The 22,294-nt window shown below is 42.3% G+C and overlaps 1 protein-coding gene across 2 annotated transcripts; it reads left to right on the plus strand.

Moving 5' to 3' along the window:
• Positions 1 to 1,857: 1,857 nt before the first annotated feature.
• Positions 1,858 to 14,340, plus strand: FAM177B (family with sequence similarity 177 member B). Of its 2 annotated transcripts, XM_048225351.2 has the most exons (6): positions 1,875 to 1,967; positions 2,314 to 2,915; positions 7,850 to 8,203; positions 8,489 to 8,555; positions 10,735 to 10,832; positions 11,109 to 14,340. In XM_048225351.2, the coding sequence occupies exons 3-6, from the start codon at positions 8,030 to 8,032 to the stop codon at positions 11,289 to 11,291; spliced, it is 522 nt and encodes a 173-aa protein (XP_048081308.1). In that variant the 5' UTR covers positions 1,875 to 1,967; positions 2,314 to 2,915; positions 7,850 to 8,029; the 3' UTR covers positions 11,292 to 14,340. The 2 variants fall into 2 exon arrangements, with proteins under 2 accessions (XP_026373058.1, XP_048081308.1); XM_026517273.4 differs by lacking the exon at positions 2,314 to 2,915 and having other exon boundaries at positions 1,858 to 1,967.
• The last annotated feature ends 7,954 nt before the right edge of the window (positions 14,341 to 22,294 follow it).

Genomic DNA, 22,294 nt, shown 5'->3' on the forward strand with positions numbered 1-22,294 from the left:
GCTCCCTGCTCAGTGGGGAGTCCACTTCCTCTCTCTCTGCTATCCCCCCACCCCCCATTGTGCTCTCTCTCTCAAATAAAATCTTAAAAAAAAAACTTGCAAAGTCATTTGGGTTAGTATAATTTTGTGTCTAAAGACTTGATATTTGAGTCATTTGCTTAGATTTTACATTTTAATTTTATTTTTAAAGATTTTCTTTATTAGAGCACAAGTGGGGGGAGAGGAGCAGAGGGAGAGGGAGAAGCAGACTCTGCACTGAGCCCCATGCCCAGTCTGATCCCAAGACATTGAGATCATGACCTGAGCCGAAGGCAGATGCTTAACCGACTGAGCCACCCAGGCACCCCAACATCTTCATTTTTTTTTTTTAATTTTATTTATTTATTCGACAGAGATAGAAACAGCCAGCAAGAGAGGGATCACAAGCAGGGGAGAGGGAGAGGAAGGAGCAGGCTCCCAGTGGAGGAGCCCGATGTGGGGCTCGATCCCAGAGCACCGGGATCACGCCCTGAGCCGAGAGCAGACACTTAACGACTGCGCCACACAGGCGCCCCCCAACATCTTCACTTTTAAACATGTTTTAGTAGTAAACTAAAGGGACTAAATTAAGGGGAGCCTACTCTGAAGTACTGAACAAGAGTCCACTTATCCAAAAGGCCAGAGCTATCACTTAAATGCAATTCAATATATTTAAAACCTTCGATATGCTTGAGGTAGGTGTGAGTTCATACTGTCATTCAGAGTGCTCCCTAGAGAAAATGTTTGTTCAGCAGTAGATTGAGTTTTATTCTCTAAAAAAATTTTTTTTAAAGTTTTGCTCGTTTATGTAATACCTACACCCACCCAACATGGGTCTTGAACTCATCCGGCCAGGTGCCCCTTGGGTTTTTACTGTCTAGAACTTCTCAACTAGTTTCCCTCAAGCTACTAATCTCAGCCAACTCAGCCTCTCTGTTGGGCAGAGCGTAAGCTGGCTGGAGCTCCCAGGCTGGTCACCTCGAGGATTCCAGAGAATTTCCTACATCCTCTACCACGACATAGAAGAAGTTGAGAAATGCCCTCAGTAGTGTCTCTGTATCCACAGTGATTGGGTGCACAATTGTGCACGGTTCAATACTGAAAATAAAGATACAAAAATCCTGCCAGGTAATGTTCTGTCAGCAATTCTCACGGGGAACAGTGGTTGGTTGATAGACGTGTTCATCTTTGCTCAGCCACATAATTCCTCGCTCCACCCTGCCCTTTCCCCTCTAGGGTGAGTCACGGATTGGAGCCGGCCATTTTCCTCACATGAAATGGCGGGTAGATGCCGGTAGTGAATCCTGCTGTGTGAAGTGGGGCTTTGGCTGTCCAGGCCTGCGTTCAGCAGAGGCTCGATCTTCAGACCCCTCTGGGGAAGGGGGCACAGTGGAGGCTGGGAGTACCTGCCTTGGCTCTGTAAGCTCCTGGAGAGCATCTACCCCCACGGGGCTGCTCTGCTGTGTTTGAACCTGGTTCACCTGAAAACATGTCTCGATTAATGAAAACTGAAAGAACTCGGAAATTTTAGGTATGATGTCTTCCTGAGGTTAAATGCCGAGGTGTGGAACTAGTGTGTTATTTTGTTGGGACAGATTCCAATGCTGTGTGTTCCAGTGAAGGAGTTAATGAAATGATTAACGTGTAAAGGTAATGAGAAAAGTATTAAACAAAAGGCAGCTATTTTAGCATCAGGAATAAAGCCAATTACAAGTCTGTTCTCTCCTTTTTTTCCACTCTATTACATAATCCCTCCCCCCCTACACCTGTTCAAATGATCTAAACAGATGGTTCATTTATTAAACAAATACTGAGTTCCAGCCTCGTCTCGGTGGGGGCGGGAGATAGAGCAGGAAGCACACAGGTAAAGCCCCTCCCACTCTGGCCAGAGGACAGGCTGCAGGAAGCGGAGAGGGAGACAAGTGAAATACAGAGTATGTTCAATGATGGTAAGGACTAAAGAGACCCAATAGCGAGGTAGACTGTTGAGTGGTGGTGGCAGTGGTGAGGGGAACGGGAAGAGGCCTCCAGAGACAGAGTTGCTCAGAGTAGACCGTGTGTGTTAAAACCCTGAAGGAAGTGAGGGAACAAAGTCCGGGGGAGGAAAGCCTAGTCCTGGAACTGCGGGCACAAGGTGCCAGCCTGGAATCTGTGTTCAGGGAATGACAGTGCAAAGGCCAGTGTGTGGAGGGGGAATGAGTGAAGGGGAGAGCAGCACAAAATGAGATCAGACAAGTATTGGGGCCAGATCTACAGCCCTGCCGGCTATTGTAAAGACTTGGGCTTTTCTCCTAGGGGCCAAGCTAACCCCCTGGAGGGTTTTAAGCAGAGGAGTGACTTCAAAAACCCTGGCTGCCTTTTGAGTATAAACAGTAGGGGGCCAGTTAGAAGCCACTACAACAATCCAGGTGAGCGATGATGGCCCAGACCAGTGTGGAGTGGTAGTACGAGGGTTCCAGAAATATCCCAGAGGATTTCCTGATGGACTTATGGGGTGGTGTGAGTAAATGAGAAGAAGCAAGAATGACTCCCAAGCTTCTGGTCTGAACTGGAAGTATAGAACTGCCATTAGTGAAACGGAAAGTCTCCCAGAGGAGGAGATAGGAGTGTGTGTCTAGGGGAGGTCTGTGCAGAAAGATAATGCACTGGAAGTGTGAGCAAAGCTTTAGGTATGTCAGGACTGAGAGGTCTATTAGACATCAAGAAGCGATGTTGGGTTGATGGGAGGATCTATGAATCTGAGATCCAAGGGAAATCTGACCTGGAGGTAACACTGTTGGTTATCAATTTGTGTTTAGATAGTACTTAAAGCCATTGGGCCAAATAAGATCATCAACGAATAGATGAAAACAGAAGAGATCCAATCACTGAGCTCCAAGGTGCTCCAATATTGAAAGGTTAGAGAGATTATATGGTCTGTTAACTATACACTTAGGCACAATCCTTGATAAACTGGATTTGGGGTTTCTAAGAAACAAAAAGTAGAGGTGCTCATAAGAATTAAATGGAGATAAAAAGCATGTCATAGGGAGTATTTGGCCTTCCGAAGCTCACTTGCAAAATATTCATGTCTACATACATGGTGCGAAGTTGGTGGTACTCCCGAGGGTTTTGTAAATAAAAATAAGCAGATTCCAGGGGCGCCTGGGTGGCTCAGTCCGCTAAGCTTCTGTCTTCGGCTCAGGTCATGATCCCAGGGTCCTGGGATCAAGCCCCTCGTGGGGCTCCCTGCTCAGTGGGGAGTCTGCTCATCCCTCTCCCTCTGCCCCTCCCTTGGCTTGTGCTCTCTCTCTCTCTCTCAAATAAATACAATCTTAAAATAAGTAGATTCCACATTCTTCAGTAATTTTGCATAGCACGTCCTAAAAAGCCCATTAGGTGGCAGAAAAACATTCACTAAATCAACTATAAGCTAGGTCTCTTTCTTTGTTTTTCTTTCTCCTCACTCCATCCCTTTGAACCCCCCAGAATTAAAAGATATAAATGCCTATTTAACTCCCAACACTCTTATCATGAAGAACCCAAACCAGTATTTTCTTCAGAGAGCCAACAGGGAGCTAAGATCTGTAATCTCGGTAACAGGTGAGCCAGGTGTGTGGGGGATGGGTACTTCACTTGGTTTGGAAATGTGTGAACTGAGAGATGGTCTTCAGAGGAGTAAAGTACGGTAAGAGAGTGGGACTGTTGGGCCCCATTCTTAAACTTTTTATATTTAAGCTTTTTAGCTTGGAGCAAGGTTGGGGGGGGGGGGAGTCTCAGAAGCAAAAGGTGAAAAGCTCGCTTGAAAAAAAATACACAAGATTTATCTTGGCGCTAGCTTAATGTACACCGAGTTACTAAATCTTTTCCTGCTTCTGTAGGACGCTGGTCCCCAAACTTGCCTGCACAGTGGGATCACCTGGGCAGCTTCAAATATAACTGATGCCCATGTCCCACCATAGAGACTGTGATTTAAGTGGTCTGGGGAGTGGTCTGCCCTTAGAATTTCTTTCTTTCTTTTTTTTTTTTAAAGATTTTATTTATTTATTTGACAGAGACAGAGACAGCCAGTGAGAGAGGGAACACAAGCAGGGAGAGTGGGAGAGGAAGAAACAGGCTCATAGCGGAGGAGCCTGACGTGGGGCTCGATCCCATAACGCCAGGATCACGCCCTGAGCCGAAGGCAGACGCTTAACCACTGTGCCACCCAGGCGCCCCTGCCCTTAGAATTTCTTAAAAGAACCTTAGATGATTCTAATCTGGACAAGTTTAACCGCCACTGGGTTTATGTAATGCCGTGTGTGTAATATCACTGACCTTCCCACAACTCAAACATGTCCCACCCTGTAAGACACACACTAGCACACGTCCACGTCAGCATATCCGAGGGCTCTGTATGGCCTCAGCCGAGTTCCACTGACTTATCATCTCCCGAACAACTTGCAGCCCCAAATTCTGTACTAATTTCAAAGCCAAACGTAACAAATAAAAGCAATGAAAGAAAACGCAGAGGGATAAAGGCAGGTGAGTCGCTTTTTAAAATGTTTCCATTTCCTTTTGACTATTGTTGTAGGATGTGTTTTTTGTCTCATGGCACTGACAAGGTGGTTTTAAACACCCAAGTAAAATGGTTACTTTTTGCTGCCCTTTGGCATCAGAAACTAAGTGGTAACAACCTTTCCTATTTCTTGCTGAGTGATACAGTCACTAGTCAGGCAGGGAAAACCCTGTGTATTGCTCAAGTCTCCTTAGGAGCCCCTGTGCTGGGCGGGTATCACATCACCTGGCTGCAGGTGACAAATTTCAGCCTTGACAGGCCTCGTGCAACTCTTACCTTTGCCAATGACATAAACTCAGCACCCTACCAAGAAGATCTGGTGACTTATTCACAGATACTGAAGGGCATGAAAAATTCTTTTCTATACTCAAGACCTTCCAATTGGACTAAGAATTAAATTTACATGAGACAGATTAATAGGAGAAAAAAATCAAAGTTTTATTACCTGCACACTGAGACCCAATAATGAAACAGACCCAAGAAATGACCAAGGCAGGCAGTTTTTATACTTTTTAGACAGAGAATAAAGCTGTGAAGAATTGAGAGGACAAACTAAACGTTCAGAGCTTTAATTAGTAAGGACTTCTAAACAGACTTTGGGCTGGGAGAGTAAATGAGTAAAAAGTAACGAGAGCTATTTGTACAGTCTTCTTGGCTCTAAATTTCCAAGTCTGGTACCTAGGGAGGGTACCTTTCACACAGATTTCCTGCTTTCAGGGGGACAGAGGAGGGTCTGAGCGTCCTTGCACAGGCTGGCTCTTAAGTAACTTTTATTTAAAATAATCAATATGCCGGGGCGCCTGGTGGCGCAGTTGTTGAGCGTCTGCCTTCGGCTCAGGGCGTGATCCCGGTGCTCTGGGATCGAGCCCCACATCAGGCTCCTCCGCTATGAGCTTGCTTCTTCCTCTCCCACTCCCCCTGCTTGTGTTCCCTCTCTTGCTGGCCGTCTCTGTCAAATAAATAAATAAAATCTTAAAAAATAAATAAATAAAATAAAATAAAATAAAATAAAATAAAATAAAATAATCAATATGCCGAAGTCGCCTATCTTGGGGCAGCCTGCACTTGGCCCTTATGACACATAAATATATGAATATTCATATATACATAAACATATGTATTTCTGGTCTCAGTTGTTGCTGATCTGAAGTCAGCCACTAGTCTGTTACTCCTTTATAAGTAATCTGCCTTCTTTATTGTAAACTAAGATTTTCTGTAATTTCCATGGTCTAGGTTTGATTTATTTTTTAACCTTCTTAATGGTTCTTTATGTTTCCTATATTTGAGGATTTATGTCTTTCTTCAAATATCGAAAATTCATAGTCATTTCCTCTTCAAACACTATGTCCCCTGTTCTATTCACTTCTTCTGAGCTCCCAATCAACATGTATCGAACTTTCTCACCGATTTTTCATCTCAAAACTTTTCTTTCCTGTTAACGGAAGATATACCTCTTTATGCTGTGTTATGAGAGATTTCTTCATAGGATAGGCTTATCCTATGTTGACTCTATATTTCATTTCTAGAATTTCTGTTCGGTTCTTTTTCAAGTCAACCTGTTCCTCTTGGATATTATGTTTTGTTTCCTTTATCCCTTTGAATATATGAAACATACTCATTTTCAAGTTTTGTGTTTTTCTATTATTCCTAACTCTTGGGTGAAGACTCTCCCAATTTTTTCTTCTGCTTACCCTTCCTCAAGATGGTTGGCTTCTTCCCGTGATGTGTAAGTTTTTCCAAGTGCCTTCTTGGCAAGAGTTGTGTTTAGTGGAGATCCAGCGTACCCTGTCTTGCTGACAGATCCCTCCAGGGCGGCTTTGGCTTGCTTCCAACAGAGTTCTGGCTTACGCTGCCTTTAGGTCCCGTAGCTTCACTTCGGGTCCTCAAACCACCGGAGGACTACGAATTTGGCCACACGCAGCATTTGGTACTGGCCTGGGGTTCCAGTATTTTTCAGGTGACTATCTCTACCCATGTTGCCAGGAGATGACAAATTACTTTGCCACTTCTGTAAAGCAGTAGGCAGTTCTTCTAGTCCTTATTTTATGGGTAAGATTGTACCTTATTATCTTGGCTTTACAAGGGTGTTTCACTTGGGCTCCTCACACTCACAGCATCTGTGATGTGGGCTCTCCTCTCCGCATCTGTGTTAAAACTTCAACCCCCAATGCCTATTTCTGAAACCCTCAGGAACCGCGTCAGCTTTAACTCACCCTTAGGACTTGGAGATTTCCTTCTTTTGTGGATACCTAGGCTTCCTTCTTTCTGGTCTCTCTCTCTGCCTTAGTACAGCTTGAGTTAATATTTTTTTATTTGTTTAATCTTGTGTATTTGGAACAGGAAAGAAGTCGTTCACATCAGCTCAGTCTGCCATATTTGCTGATATAATCTTAAAATATATTAAGTACTAATTAAGACAGTAGTGTGCTTACCACATGAGAATAGTGTCTAATACATACGTTATTATGTGATAGGTCCTTAATAATAGCTAGCTTTTACTAGACACTTGCTGTTTGCTAAGAATTGTTCTAATTCTGTGGTGTGTCTTTACTCACAGAATTCTCATTTTAAAATGTTGGTACTATATTCAAACATACACTCAAACTGTATTACTCTTTTTTTATAGATAAGGAAACCAAGGCACAGAGATACTAAGTAAAAGGATTTTTAGAAAAGATTTTATTTATATGTTTGAGAGAGAGAGTGAGTGAGCGAGAGAGAAGCATAAGCCGGGGGGGAGAGGCAGAGGGAAGGGGAGGAGCAGAGTCCCCACTGAGCAGGGATCCTGACATGGGGCTCCATCCCAGCAAGTAATGAATCATGGAACTTTACATCAAAAACTAGGGGTGTACTGTATGGTGACTAACATAATATAATAAAAAATTATTATTAAAAAAAAAAGGACCCCAGAATCATGACCCAAGCCAAAGGCAGACACTTACCAACTAAGTCACCCAGGCACCCCTCTTTGCTCATATTCCAATTGAGTTTTTTTGTCTTTTACTTATTGAATTATAATAGTTCTTTACATATTCTGAAAAGAAATCCTTTACCAGGTATACTTGACAATTTTTTCCTTCTTTGTGCAAAGCCTGCCCTCTTAATCACGACACATATTGCCTCTCATGATTTATTGAAATAACTGGGAAATTTCCATAGGTTAATGGCCTCGTCCTACTATTATTTGTTGGTTTTGTAATTAATAAGGTGTAAGGACACCCTGATGAAAGTTTTGTTTGGAGACTCAAAGTTCACATTTTCACTACTAATTAAATTTTTTCCATTTTGGTACAGAACTGAACAGTCCTTGTTGGATTTGAAGAACTGATGAGGTCACAGCTATGATTACATCTGAAGTCTCTAGCTTTACCATCCACTGAAAATAGCTAGGCACCTCTCAGCTATATAAACACTTCGCAGGGCCACGTGACCTAAGGTGCCCTGCTTTTAACTCCCTAGTTGTTTTATTTTCTTATGGAAAAAGACAATTTCCAGGAGTCAGAATTAGAGAAGAGTGGATCTCCCAAAAGAACGACTCCCAAAAGAATTATCCATTTCATTGATGGAGACATCATGGAAGAATATACCACAGAGGAGGAGGAAGAGGAAGAAAAAAAGGAACAGAAAACAAATTCAACACATGATCCCGTAAGCTTAGGGTATAAATATTAGCGAACATGGGGGCTGGGCGAATGAGAGATTAAGCCAGACAAGGTTTGTAGAAAATATAGTTTTAAGCTAACTCTTTGTTCCCCTTGGTTTGCTTTCTAGATTCGCTTATAGTCAACTCATAATTTTGTTAACTTTGTATTTCTCCTCTATGAGAAAGAAAATGAAATATACCATAAAGCATTTGAAACCTCTACATGAAACACTTTGTATCAGCACTCCTGTTAATAATTACTCTAACTTGATTTTTCTCTCTTTTTTCAGTCTACACTTTCATGGGGGCCCTATCTGTGGTTTTGGGCAGGGCAAATAGCAAGCACCTCATTTTCTAGTAAGTACTGCCCAGGTTATTTATTTATTTATTTATTTATTTATTTATTTATTTTGTCCTAAATACTCAAGGATAGACTTACAGACGCTCAGAGTTAGGGTTTCCAATAGTTTATTCCACTCCACGGCATCCTGGAGAAGGGACGACTCGGTCACTTCTCGATCCTGCTTCAACATTCCCAAAGGCATAGAGCCTCACATCTTTAGGCAGACGCTCCCATCTCTTTCAAACTGTTTTTAGTAAATTCTAGCTTATATTTTGTCTTCTTTTAAAGTTATTCCCACTGATCTTAGTTGTCTTTCTTAAGACCATATAAAACAAGTCTAGATTCCTCTTTCGTAGGACAGAGTGGCAAATATTTGAAGACAATAGCCTTTCTCAAACCCCTGTTGACACTATCTGAATAAACTTTCAAGTATTTTTTAAAAATATTGTTATACGACACAGTTCCAAGTTCCCTCATCATAATCGCTCTGTTATGAATAAGAACTTCATTGACCCTTCCCAGGGACATAGTGGATGGCCTAAGTGGCTATTTATAACAGATGAAATACGAAATTTTAACATTCACCAATTTTCTTTAAAACACAATTGGTGACACCTAATTACTTATTTCCTCCTAATTTGCATATGCTTGTCTGGACAATGGGAAGGAAACAACTTTAAAAATGTGAGAAAATACGAAGTATAGCTCTAGCTCTGAGGAATTGGTCTTCATTCATTCATTAAATAAACATTTATTGAGTGCCAATATGTGTTTGGCACCGTGTGGGTCCCTGGAACGCAAAGACAAATGACAGTCTTTGCTTTCAAGGGACTCAATATTCAAAGGATATGATAGGCCAGTAAACATGCCTATAATTATAATTTGTTGCCACATCACCGGGGTAGAGGGAGCATAGGGACTACCGATTGGGAGACTCAGTAATGCCGATATAGGGAGGCAATATCCTCAGAGTGCTATGAAAGTATGGCTAAGGTCAGTGTGTAGACCATGCAAGTCACTGGGGGTGGGGGAGGGGAAGGAAGTCTTTAAATTACAGTAAAAAGTAATGATGGGGTGATTTAGTCAGATAGTATGAGCCTTAAAGGACTTTCACATCAGGGTAGAGGGTTGCGGATTTGGAACTTACTTTGGGACTGGGTGAGATACTAATCTTGCCTCAACCATAATACATTGGCAGAAAAAATGCCGTCTTCCAGCGTTCTGTGCTTTAGCTAGGGCAAGACTGTTTAAAGAGATGAAATGTTTTGGAGAGAGAAAGCCTTAGGAGACTAGGTCCGGTGACAAAAGCAAAACCCACTACAGTGATATGAAAATGTGAAGGACAACAAGAACTGCAGTGATTTCCACGTTAGGCTTTGACTGAAGACGGCAAGGACAGGAGGCAAGGGGAATCAAGCTGGCTTCCAGGTTCCAAGCAGGACTGCAGCATTCAAGCACATCTGCATGGGGCTTCCAGGTGGCAGTAGAAGCATAAATATGCTAGCACTCAGCACCCTGGACTCCACACGGAAACTCTGGATAGAGCTGACGCCCGGATGAATGTGTAATTAGTGTTTTCAATTGAAAACTCTAGTAGGACATAAACAGGAAAACTTCCCAAGATTTATTCTAATATTTTAGAAACTTCTCTTACACACATGTACCAGGCATGGTGGCAAGCAAACAGATTAAAGAGCTAGAGTATTTTGAAAACCATTTTAATGTGTCATACGAGCAACATCCCAAAAAGAGGAATCAGTCATGGGGATCAGAAAATTGTGTCATGGGGAAGTGGGGTGTCAGACATCCTATAATTTTAAAGGAAAACATTTCTAGGAGACATCTTCAGGAAACCACGATCAATGCTAAAGCTTTATCCCTAAATTTTACAACCAAAGCATCTACGCTGATTGCTCAGGACCAACGCTGACCCTGGGTAGTAAGTATTTTGAAAGTCTCTCCTGACATACCCGTCTGGAAAGGATAGTTTAGACGTCATCCCTCGTGAAGTGAGAAGAGTTAGCAATTCTTTGGAGTCCTAGAATTTTTTGAGAGTCCAGAGCAGTGAAAATCTTTTGTCAGCCTTAAAGTTAAGTGTAGTAATGGACCACCTGCAGGCAAGTTTAAACTCTTGCCCCCTCAATTGACTTTAAGTTATTACCTCAGCTTACCAAGTGCTTGTTCTTCTTTTAGCATGTGAATTCCTTGGTGGAAGATTTGCTACCTTCTTTGGTCTTAATCAACCCAAATATCAGTATGCGTTAAATGAGTACTATAGAACACAACATAAGGTATGTGACATCCTGATGGGGGAAGACCGGTTGCTTCCGCTTCATATAAATTATTCTTCCACCTGGTAATCATGTACAATTTCACTCCATGGTACTTCGTAGTTGCCTTTCTTGTGTGAAGTTCGAATGTCATGAGATGGGTTGTAGAGTTGGTTGAATGTGAAACCTGCGATCACTTAAATAAAGGAGCTTCTTACAGGGCTGTCTCTGCAAGGGGGGGAGTTCAGAGGTACTTGGTTTGCAGTTAAAACTTTTCTGTGTTGCTCTCTATACCAGGAAAGTGACAAGGAAATTGAAGGGAATGGATCAAAGGCCCAGCCAACCAAGGTTCCTAATGAAAAGTGTCACCTGGAGGCTGGGAGCCAAGAGTATGGAACCAGACAACACGACATTGCAGGAAGTGTTCCTCAGCAGAGCGCCTCATCCAGGGAGAGCCTGGCAGCAGATTCCAGCTCATAATGAGCCCCAGGACTGCAGTTCCTCTGAATGTCTATTCCACCCATTGATGACCGTGGCAACAGCACGACAGGTTGTGCTTCTGAGACAGATGTGATCTTACTCTCCTTGTGATTTATTCTCTAGCATCCAGTGATTGTAAGCATTAATGAGAATTATGGATGCTTTCTCAATCTTATAAGCCCCCCAAGTGAACCCCCCTTCAGTGATGCAAGTCTTGCTAGTCAGTTGTGATCTCGTACTGATGTTTGCACAGAAATGTAAATTCCTTATGGAATTTGGTTCTGGTGGGGTTTTTTTGTTTGTTTGTTTGTTTTAAAGATTTTACTCATCCATTTGACAGACAGACAGCCAGTGAGAGAGGGAACACAAGCAGGGGGAGTGGGAGAGGAAGAAGCAGGCTCCCAGCGGAGGAGCCTGATGTGGGGCTCGATCCCAGAACTCCAGGATCACGCCCTGAGCCGAAGGCAGCCACTTAATGACTGAGCCACCCAGGTGTCCCTGGATCTGGCGGTTTTGGACTGAAACTCTTCATCACGGGGCTAGGGTGCAGAAAAGAAGCTCTCTTCCTCAGAAGAAATTTTGGGCATTATGAAGTCTAAATAAGTCCCCTTTCAGAGTTTGATGTGAGGTGTGTGTTTTCCAACAGCCACCTGGCTTAGTTGGGGCTTGCTTTACAACAAGCAAACATTGCTAGTAACTTTGTTACAATCTATCAAAGTCATTGAGAATTGGGTACGTTCTCTCCCACACAATTAGAAAAAATAATCTAAACTTGGGAAAAGTATTTGGAAAAATGGATGATTTTGTTTATTTGTCAGCAAAATTTCAAAACCTGGGAAGATCAAACATGGAAGTCATAGCTAGATATCACAGGTTGTGCTGGCCAGAGGTCGCTGTGAAACAACAGAGAAACACAGGACTTGCAGTAATAAGACCTGAGGTTAAGTCTCAATTCTACCATTTACTAGTTGTGTGATTTTAGGTGTCCAGATTTCTGAGCTCTTGTCCCCTTCTTTGTAAAATAGAGGTGGCATGTATTTGTTCCTCAAGGGTTACTGTTAACAACAATGAGATAATGAATGCAAAAACACTTTTAAAACTGTGAATATTCAATGTTAGTGCTTAATTAATGGCTGTTCTAGACTGTTACCTTGAAAGTCCCAAAGAACCATGTCTTCTGGAATTCACGCCCTGGTACCATCCCATCTATACCGATGCTAGGCTTGGCCACATGACTTGTTTCGGCCAATGAGATAGTAGCAAACGTGACACAAGTGGAGGCTCGATGAGCACTTGCAAATAGGAGCCTGTCCTCTTAGAATCTCCACCTTGTAAAGAAGCTTGGGCTAGACTTCTCAAAAATGAAAGGCCACATGGGAAGAGATTTCCAAGGATGAAAGACTGCCTCGCACATTCCAGTCCCAGCCAAACTCCTCACCAAATGGAGGCACATAAATGAGCTTCTGTTATCCTGTGTGGAGCACGTGAACCCAGTGGCTGAGTCGAGTCAACCCACAGAATCATGAGAAATAACAAATCGTTATTGTTTTAAGTTTTGGAGTGGTTTATTATGCAGTCATATGTAACTGAAATAATAGCTCTAAGAGAACGGGAAGTTGGAATTGATTTGATATGAAATCAAGAAGAAGGCCTGGAGAATAAGGTGTCGTTGGTTGAATACATGAGAATAAAATAGGTTTTCCTGCATAATCGGACAATTCTAAAAGCTCAGGGGCCTGAAACAACAAAAGTTTCTTTCTTTCTCATGAGAAGTCCGCTGTCAGTTCAGGTGGCTTCCCAGAGCATTGGCTCAGTGATGCATACATCTTTGATCTTACGGTTCCTCCATCCTGTGATGCTCTCAGGGTTGCTGAACAGAGATGGAGAGGACAGTTGAGCACCAGCAATCAACGTCTCCCCTAAGAATGAATCATGTCACTTCTGATCACATTTCTTCCACCAAAGCAAGTCACATGGCCACAACTAACTATAAGGGGTGTGAGCCTCTTAAGACAGCTGAGAAGAGGAAACACTTTCTTCTAGTGGCAGTATGGGATAAATGATAGGCTCAAGGGTCAATATGATATTGATTTAATCTCAGCTCTGCTGTCCCTGGTCACCCAATGGCCCTGTGCAAATGGCTCAACTTTGCAATGTTCCTATGTGTAAAACAGATCTGATACAGGCTGCAAATTCAATTTGAACTAGCTTATGCAATAAAAAAAGAATTTTTTGGAGGGATATTGAGGTATCTCAGGGACCCCAAGGGCACATAAATTTTAGTAGGTCTAGAACAAATTCAGTAAACATATACATAAGCAATACTCTCTCCAATTCTCATCTTTCTTACACATGAGGAAGAAAGATCACTCAATAGCTCTTTTATTTTATAATCTTTATTTTTTACTGAGAGATAACTGAACCTATAATATTAGAATAGTGTCAGGTGCACAACCTAATGATTAATGTTGGTATATCTTATGAAATGATCCCCAGAGTTAGTCTGGTTAACATCCACCACACAGTTATAATTTTTTTCTTGTGATGAGAGCTTTTAAGATCTACTCTTTTAGCAACTTTCAAATATACAACGTTATTGACTACATTCATCATGCTGTATCATTCCATCATCATGACTTACTTATTTTATAACTGGAAGTTTGTACCTTTTGACCACCTTCACTCATTTCACCCACCCATCATCCCCCACCTTTGGCAACCACCAATCTGTTTAGCGTATCTGTGAGTTTGGATTTTTGTTGGTCGGTTGGTTTTTAGATTTCACATGTAAGTGCGATTATGTGGTATTTATCTTTCTTTGTCTGACTTATTTCACTTAGCATAATCATGCCCTCAAGGTTTATCCATGTTGTTGCAAATAACAAGATTTCCTTCTTTTTCAAGGCTACAGAGTATTCCACTGTGTGTGTGTGTGTGTGTGTGTGTGTGTATGCCACATTTTCTTTATCCATTCACGCATTGATGGTTCCTTAGGTTGCTTCTGTGTCTTGGCTATGCAAATAGTGCTGTAATAAACATGGTGCCTATATCTTTTTCAGTGAGTGTTTTCATTTTCTTTGGATAAATGCCCGTAAATGGAATTGCTGAATCATGTGGTGGTTCTACTTTAATTCTTGAGAAACCTCCACACGGTTTTCCATAGTAGCAGCACCAATATATTTTGCCACCAAGAATGCACGAATGTTTCCTTTTCTCCACATCCTCACTAACACTCGCTTTTTCTTGTCTTTTTGATATGAGCCACTCTAACAGGAATGAGGTACGATCTCATTGTGGTTTCAATTTGCATTTTCCTGATGATTAGTGATGTCGAGCCGCTTTCCTCTATCTGTTGGCCATGTGTAGATCTTCTTTGGAAAAATGTCTATTCAGATCCTCTTCCCATGTTTTTAATCAGATTCCTTTTTTTTTTGCTATGGAGTTGTATAAGTTCTTTATATATCTTGGGCATTAACCCCTTATAAGCCATATGATTTGCAAATATTTTCTCCCCTTCACGAGGTTGTCTTTTCATTTTGTTGACAATTTTTTTTGCTGAGTAGAAGCTTTTTAGTTTGATGTGGTTCCACTTGTTTACTTTTGCTTTTGTTGTTTTTGCTTTTGGTGTCAAATCAATAGCATTTTGTAACTCACCTGTTCAAGTCTGCCTCTCAGTCCCAATTCCAAACACACAGGACATAGAATCTGATTAGCCCATTTTTGCTCAGGTGACCATCCATCATCATCTTATCAATTGTGACCAGGGAAGTGGAGTCAGGTAGCAGCGACACGAATATAGGACCTACATTCGGGAGAGCAAGATTCTCAGGAGAAGAGGATTAAAGTGAACTAGGCAGACACACCCCGTGACTGTTCTAAGGATAAAATGCGAAAATTGAGGAAAAGCACATGGCTCTAATTACGTACTTAACCCATAATATCAGTTATAATTGTTAATACTGATAAGAATTGTGGGTTGAAGGAGTCTGAATGGTTTATCCCCACAAAGGATTCAGTCTTAGTTCTTCATCTGACAAGCCTTGTTAGTCCAATTTCAAGATAAAGTAAATCTGAGCTTCTGATATGGCAGGAAAAGAGGCTAAGCCCACCAGTTAAGTATTGGTCATTTGTGCCTCGGATGTCAGATCACACTAAAACCCTGTCCCTGCTTTATCTGCTAAGTTGCTTCAAAACAGACCCCATGATGGACTCTTTTTTACCCTTCTACTTTTCCTAAAAATTAACTGTACCATGGAAGATATCCACTTATTGCTGATTCCAGAGAACTAGGCGAGCCAAAGTGTAATATTTGCAGGAGTGAATTTTATCTAGCAAATAGTATATTCTCAATCTATTTTTCTTTTCCTCTGAAAGAATGGAGGTTGCCTTCCCTTAATGTCAGGGACCATATGCAAATCAGTCAAATCTTGAGCTAAATATCCTAAGGAAAGCCAATGGAAACCAATGCCTAGATCTTACCAGACTGCGGCTGCAAGATAAGTTCACATTTCCCTTAATATTAATTCATTCTTTTAATATTAACTGGGCATCTTCCCTGTACCAGTTAATGTTTTAGGTGCTATCAATCAAAGAGACAGAAATCTCTGCACTCCTCTTGGCCTCACGTCCCAGATGGCTAAATTATCAGGGGATCCAGGCTTTGTGTGGCCAGCCTCTCAAGTCGTCCCAACAATCTTCACCTCCTGGTACTCACATCCCATGCAGCCTTTCCCACATTGACCCAGGGATGTCTCTGTGACCAATAGAATATGTCAGAAGTAATGGTGTGACACTTCTGAGATAATTACAAGAGAGACTATGGCTTCTGTTTTGGTCTCTTTCTTAAATCACTCGGGGGAGAGCCAGCTGCTCTATTGTGAGTACCTTCATGCGACCTGTGGACGGGTCCCTTTAGTAAAGAGCTGAAGTCTCGAGCAAACAGCCAGTAAGGAACAGTGGGGTTCTGACAGGCCCAGTTTCTCCCAAGAGCCAACCACAGCATCCCCACTTCTCTGAATTAGGTCCTGGTGGCTACCAGGTCACACACTGGCTGGTATACCCCCTTGCTCAGAGAGCTGCCAGGACCCTATGCACAGCTCCCCCTCCTGAACCAGGACTCCAGCAGCCAGGGCTCCCAGGTGTCTCTGATGAAGGTAACCCCAACCCCAGCCCCGGCAAGACTTTCACGTTCCCCCCAGATCTGCCTTCAGGGACAATAGGCACCATTGGATAGGTTAAGGCTTGGAGTTATTCAGATGCCTTGGGTCCCCCCAAAGCCTGAGCCATTGGTCCTGCTGCTTAGGACAACCACTGAACTGTTCCAGATCTCCAGCGACCACTAGCTAGCAGGCATCCACACAGTGCACACCCCTTCAGCAGACCTTGGGCAGCCAGGCCCTCCAAGCCTTGATGGCATGGCTGGTCTAACCACCTGGATATTCTCCTGGGGTGCCCCCACAACAGGATACAATCCTGAGGCTACAAAGGTGTGAAAGTCAATTTCCTGGTGAAAGTGCTGCTCATGGGGAACCAAGGTTATCAATAAACAAGGGCTCCCAGATGTCTCATTCAAAGACACCTCAGTCCCTCCAAATAAGGCTTTCGCGTTCTCTCCAGCTCTGGCTTCGGAGGGAACAGGAGCCTTTGTGGAGTGCGAGCTCGGACACTGGCAGATGCGTGCTTTTTCCCAAAAGCTCACAACTGTGACTCTGGTCTCCTGAGCCGAATCCTGGTTCAGTACCAGCGCACGGGATGGCCTTTATTACCCCTCGCTCCAGAGCTGTGTGGGAACACCAGGCACAGATCTCTCTTGCACCAGGCCCGCAGGAGCAGGGGCCTCTCCATCAACCAGTGCTCCCAGCTGTCCCTTATCAGACGGTACCCCAACCGGTCAGCTTGGCCCCACCCTGGCACAGCAGTCCAGTGTCCTCCAGCTCTGGCTCCAGGGAGAAAAAGGGCATTTGTGTAGGTTAGGGCCTGGATCGGGAAGAAGCCTTGGACTCCAGCAGCCCAACTGCCATGACCAGGCTTTCTCCTGGTTCCCTGTAACAGGTCCCTGGGTCCCCTGAGCTGCATGCCACATCCATGTGCTAAAGGCACCTGTCAGCTGGCACGGTTTGGTGACTCGGATTTCAGAGATAGATCTGCTCTGACAAAGATTCTGGCCCTTGCTGATGAGAACAGAAGTGGTGAAACAGCAAAAAGTTAAAACCAACCCTGTAGGGAAACTTGGGTGGCTCAGTCGGTTAAGCAACAGGCTCTTGATTTCCACTAGGGTCATGATCTGGGAGTCGGGGGTTCGTTAGATCAAGCCAGCATTGGGTCTGGGATGCTCAGCTGGGAGTCAGCTTGAAATTCTCTCTCCCCCCTCAGCCCCCCATCCCTCTCCCTGCGCTGTCTCTCTTTCTCTCAAATAATAAATCTTAAAAAACAAAAAACAACCCTGTGAACATGCTCATTTTATCATTTTGGTATGGCTACATTCTCCTAGGTTCATTCATTCATTTAGTCAACAAATATTTATATTTACATATTTGAATACATTTGCATTTTATTTAAATATACTTTATTATTTTTTTTCGGAGCAGTTTTAGGTTCACAGAAAAATTGAGCAGAAGGTACAGAGATTTCCTGCATACCTACTGCCCCCGTTATCACCACCCCCCACCAGATGATACCTACATCGGCACATCACTATTCAAAGCCCACTGTTTACGTTAAGATTCACCTTTGTTTTACATTCTGTGGGTTTGCATAAATGTATAAGGACTTGTACCATCATAGTATCATACGGAATGGTTTTATTGCCCTAAAAATCCTCTGTGCTTTTCTTATTCATCCCTTTGCCTCACGAACCCCCGACAACCACTGATCTTTAACTGTCTCCATAGTTTTATCTTTCCCTGAAAATCATGTAGTTGGAATCATATAGTAAGAAGGCTTTCAGATTAACTTCTTTCACTTTCTAATATGCACTTAAATTTCCTCCATGCATTTTCATCGCTTGATAAATCATTTCTTATTAGTGCCGAATAATATTCCATTGTCTAGATTATTTATTATCCATTTATTCATTCACTTCCTGAGGGCATTTTGATTGCTTTCAAGTTTTGGACTCGCTATTCAGCACTCCAAAGGATCATCTTTATATAACAGCACCGTCATTCCATGGGCAAATCGAGACCATACTAAATGCTCATTAAATTAAAATATAGTAACTACAAATTTTGCTTATGAGCAAGGCTTTTTGTTCATTCAATATCTAAATTCCTTTGGCTGAAACTCAAGATAGATTCTCTTACACCAAATTCTTCTTTAATAAATACATATTCCCCCCCCTTTTTTTAAAAAAAAAAGCAGAAACTAAAAACCAACAAAATTTCTAGGAATCGAATATATTGGTATTAAAGAAAAATAAGCTTCAGTAGAAGTATTCAAATAACAGATCAAACACTCAGTGAACCACCATTTCTTGTGTATTGACTGTATACCAGGCACTGTTTTTAGCAGTCAGTCTGTATTACTCAATAATTCTTACAACAGCCCAATGAGGTAGGCACGACTATTATCCCAGTCTTACAGAGATAACTAAAGTAGATTCTGTGTTTTCTCAGGTCTTTTTGTAAGAGTGAAATGAGATTAAAAACAATAGTGTAAGGGGCGCCTGGGTGGCTCAGTTGGTTAAGCGCCTGCCTTGGGCTCAGGTCATGATCTCAGGGTCCTAGGATGGAGCCCCACATCGGGCTCCCTGCTCAGAGGGGAGTCTGAGTCTTCCTCTGCCCCTCCCCCCTGCTTGTGCTCGCTCACCCTCTCTCTCTCTCAAATAATTTTTTTAAATGTTTTTTTATTATATTATGTTAGTCACCATACAGTACATCCCTGGTTCTGATGTAAAGTTTGATGATTCATTAGTTGCACATAACACCCAGTGCACCATGCAATACGTGCCCTCCTTACTACCCATCACCAGCCTATCCCATTCCCCCACCCCCCTCCCCTCTGAGGCCCTCAGTTTGCTTCTCAGAGTCCATAGTCTCTCGTGCTTCGTTCCCCCTTCTGATTAAAAACAATGCCTTATTCTGGTCTTAGGTTTTAAATTCCTTCACCTTTAATCTTCTAAACATGCTTATGGTCTTTCTTCAACACTATTGTTATGTAAAATGTCCTGTTGTGTCTACAGCTTCTCACAGCCCTTGTTTAATTTTTTTTTTCCTAATTAAAAGATTTGCTCACTGCTGTAAAAAAATACATACATACATACATACATACATACATATTCCCAGTTATAGATATTCATATTTTGTATAGTTTCTCTTAAATATGTGTCTATTTTGTATTTGGATTGAAGTTCTTTTTAAATATGTTTTTATCTACCCCATTAGATCAGAAGACTCCAAGGGCTGTGATTTGGATGTTCTCTATTTTTAAACCTCTTTAAAGAGATTTAAAGCCATAAACTTACCTGTGTGCAGAACATTTGTTTACTGACTATATCATTACTGGTTGATTCTGAAATCAGTGTTTGCTAGCGTCCTTGAACCTCAGAAGAAAAGCAGCTGTGGACTTAAGAAAAATTCCTTTATCGGATAAAGAAAGGGGGGGTAATCAGAAGGGGGAATGAAACATGAGAGACTGTGGACTCTGAGAAACAAACTGAGGGCTACAGAGGGGAGGGGGGTGGGGGAATGGGATAGGCCGGTGATGGGTAGTAAGGAGGGCACATATTGCATGGTGCACTGGGTGTTATACGCAACTAATGAATCATCGAGCCTTACATCGAAAACCGGGGATGTACTGTATGGTGACTAACATAATATAATAAAAAATCATTATAAAAAAATAAATAAAAAAAAATAAAGTCAGCATCACCCCTCCAAAAAAAAAAAAAGAAAAATTCCTTTATCGGTGCCACAGAAACAGTTAGAAGCCTGTTGGGTCTGGACAAACTACATCGTAGCTTCCAGTAGGTTTGTGAAGTATGACGGTCTTCAGAGGCGTTTATCTGAGGTTACCAGGCTTAAATCCTCTGACTACGCACAATACGCACCAGTGTTCTTAATTTTATTTTTTATTCTGCAATCACACAAACTTTCCCCTTATTATTTGTTTCCTCAAGCACCGCCCTTCTTATCCTTGCTTGCGAGGGAATGACACAATATGGGATGTCATAGGCATTTCCATCGAAGCTACGCTTAGACTTCTTTTTTTTTTTTTTTTAAGATTTTTATTTATTTATTTGACAGAGATAGAGACAGCCAGCGAGAGAGGGAACACAAGCAGGGGAAGTGGGAGAGGAAGAAGCAGGGTCATAGCGGAGGAGCCTGACGTGGGGCTCGATCCCGTAACACCGGGATCACGCCCTGAGCCGAAGGCAGATGCTTAACCGCTGTGCCACCCAGGCGCCCCTACGCTTAGACTTCTAAATCTGATGTCTGGATCCTGACGGCTACGCTTTTACTGCGATTTCCTCGTGGCTGGGAGGTTTTCACCAGTATAGACTGTGTTTGGTAAACAAGCAGAGGTTTCAGTCCTACTGAGCAGCTGAGAAACATAGGAAAATGACCTTCTGAGTCATTGATAAACTTGTATTCCTGAAACAGAAATGTCTGGTTTTAAAAGTGTTTGAGAACACCATGAAGCATCCTCAGTAAAAGTTGCATGCCACAATTATTTGTTAATGAGGTTAAGGAGAGGTGTACGATGCTTGCATAATAACAGGCCACGTATTTAACTGTGGCTGGCTTTGTTCTTTTTTTTTTTTTTAAAGATTTTATTTTATTTATTCGACAGAGATAGAGACAGCCAGCGAGAGAGGGAACACAAGCATGGGGAGTGGGAGAGGAAGAAGCAGGCTCATAGCGGAGGAGCCTGATGTGGGGCTCGATCCCAGAACGCTGGGATCATGCGCTGAGCCGAAGGCAGATGCTTAACCGCTGTGCCACCCAGGCGCCCCGGCTTTGTTCTTATACTCTGTGTTTCGTCAATCCAAATGCACCCCGCACAGCAGAGAACTGACCCTAAAGAGCTTCCCTCAATTTCAAAATGTGCTTTTTTACATATTTTATAAACGGCCGTATCTTTTCTATCTATAAACTATAAGCTCACTGAAAAATTAAAACAATACAGTAATATATAAAGTGGGAAATAAAATCAAATTCTTGGTTAAAATCCACATATACATGGTTTATAAAAATGGGATTGTAATGTTACGTCATTTCCGCTTAACAATATATTATGAGGGGCGCCTGGGTGGCACAGCGGTTAAGCGTCTGCCTTCGGCTCAGGGCGTGATCCCGGCGTGATGGGATCGAGCCCCACATCAGGCTCCTCGGCTATGAGCCTGCTTCTTCCTCTCCCACTCCCCCTGCTTGTGTTCCCTCTCTCGCTGGCTGTCTCTCTCTCTGTCGAATAAATAAATAAAATCTTTAAAACAAAACAAAACAATATATTCTGAATCTCTTTCTTTATCCCATTAATTTTTTGACTAGGCAATGGCTGTGCACGGTAGAAAATTTAGAAGGTATAGAAAGATACAAGTAAGATACCTGGCTGTCCTCTCTGAAGACAACCGTTGTTACTAATTTTTTGGGTAATGACAGTTCATACATAACTTTGTGTATTCTTTTTGTTCTTTCACAAATTTTAACGTATTCTAAACACTGTGCATTTGTTTTGTCGCTGACTTAATATCACCTAGTTGAAAGTGAGGGGTGAGGGCCGTACCACCCTAGGACTACTGTGGCCAAGTTCCCAGAGAAGCTCAACTTGGGACTTAAAACTTGGTGATTCATTAAAGCTTTGAGATGCAGTTGGTCCGGAAATGTTTAACATCTGAGGAGTGAATCTATTTGGTAATGGCTGAGAAAGACCAGAAAAACTTTGAGATCTGTCTGAGATTTCATTCAAGTTCTAGTTGACGGGATAGATTTAAAGGGACAGGAGTGTAAAGGGACAGCTTCTTCCAACTTTTTACTCTCATAAACAATGCCCAGGTGACTATGCTT

This window comes from Ursus arctos, unplaced genomic scaffold (assembly GCF_023065955.2).
Source record: "Ursus arctos isolate Adak ecotype North America unplaced genomic scaffold, UrsArc2.0 scaffold_2, whole genome shotgun sequence".
Taxonomy (NCBI): domain Eukaryota; kingdom Metazoa; phylum Chordata; class Mammalia; order Carnivora; family Ursidae; genus Ursus; species Ursus arctos.

Bases quoted from the DNA above. Each gene is read 5' to 3' on its own strand.
- FAM177B (XM_026517273.4), top strand. From the start codon at position 8,030: ATGGAAAAAGACAATTTCCAGGAGTCAGAATTAGAGAAGAGTGGATCT. The intron at 8,556-10,734 runs GTAAGTACTGCC...TTCTTCTTTTAG, and splicing joins AGCAAGCACCTCATTTTCTA to CATGTGAATTCCTTGGTGGA. The intron at 10,833-11,108 runs GTATGTGACATC...TCTCTATACCAG, and splicing joins ACTATAGAACACAACATAAG to GAAAGTGACAAGGAAATTGA.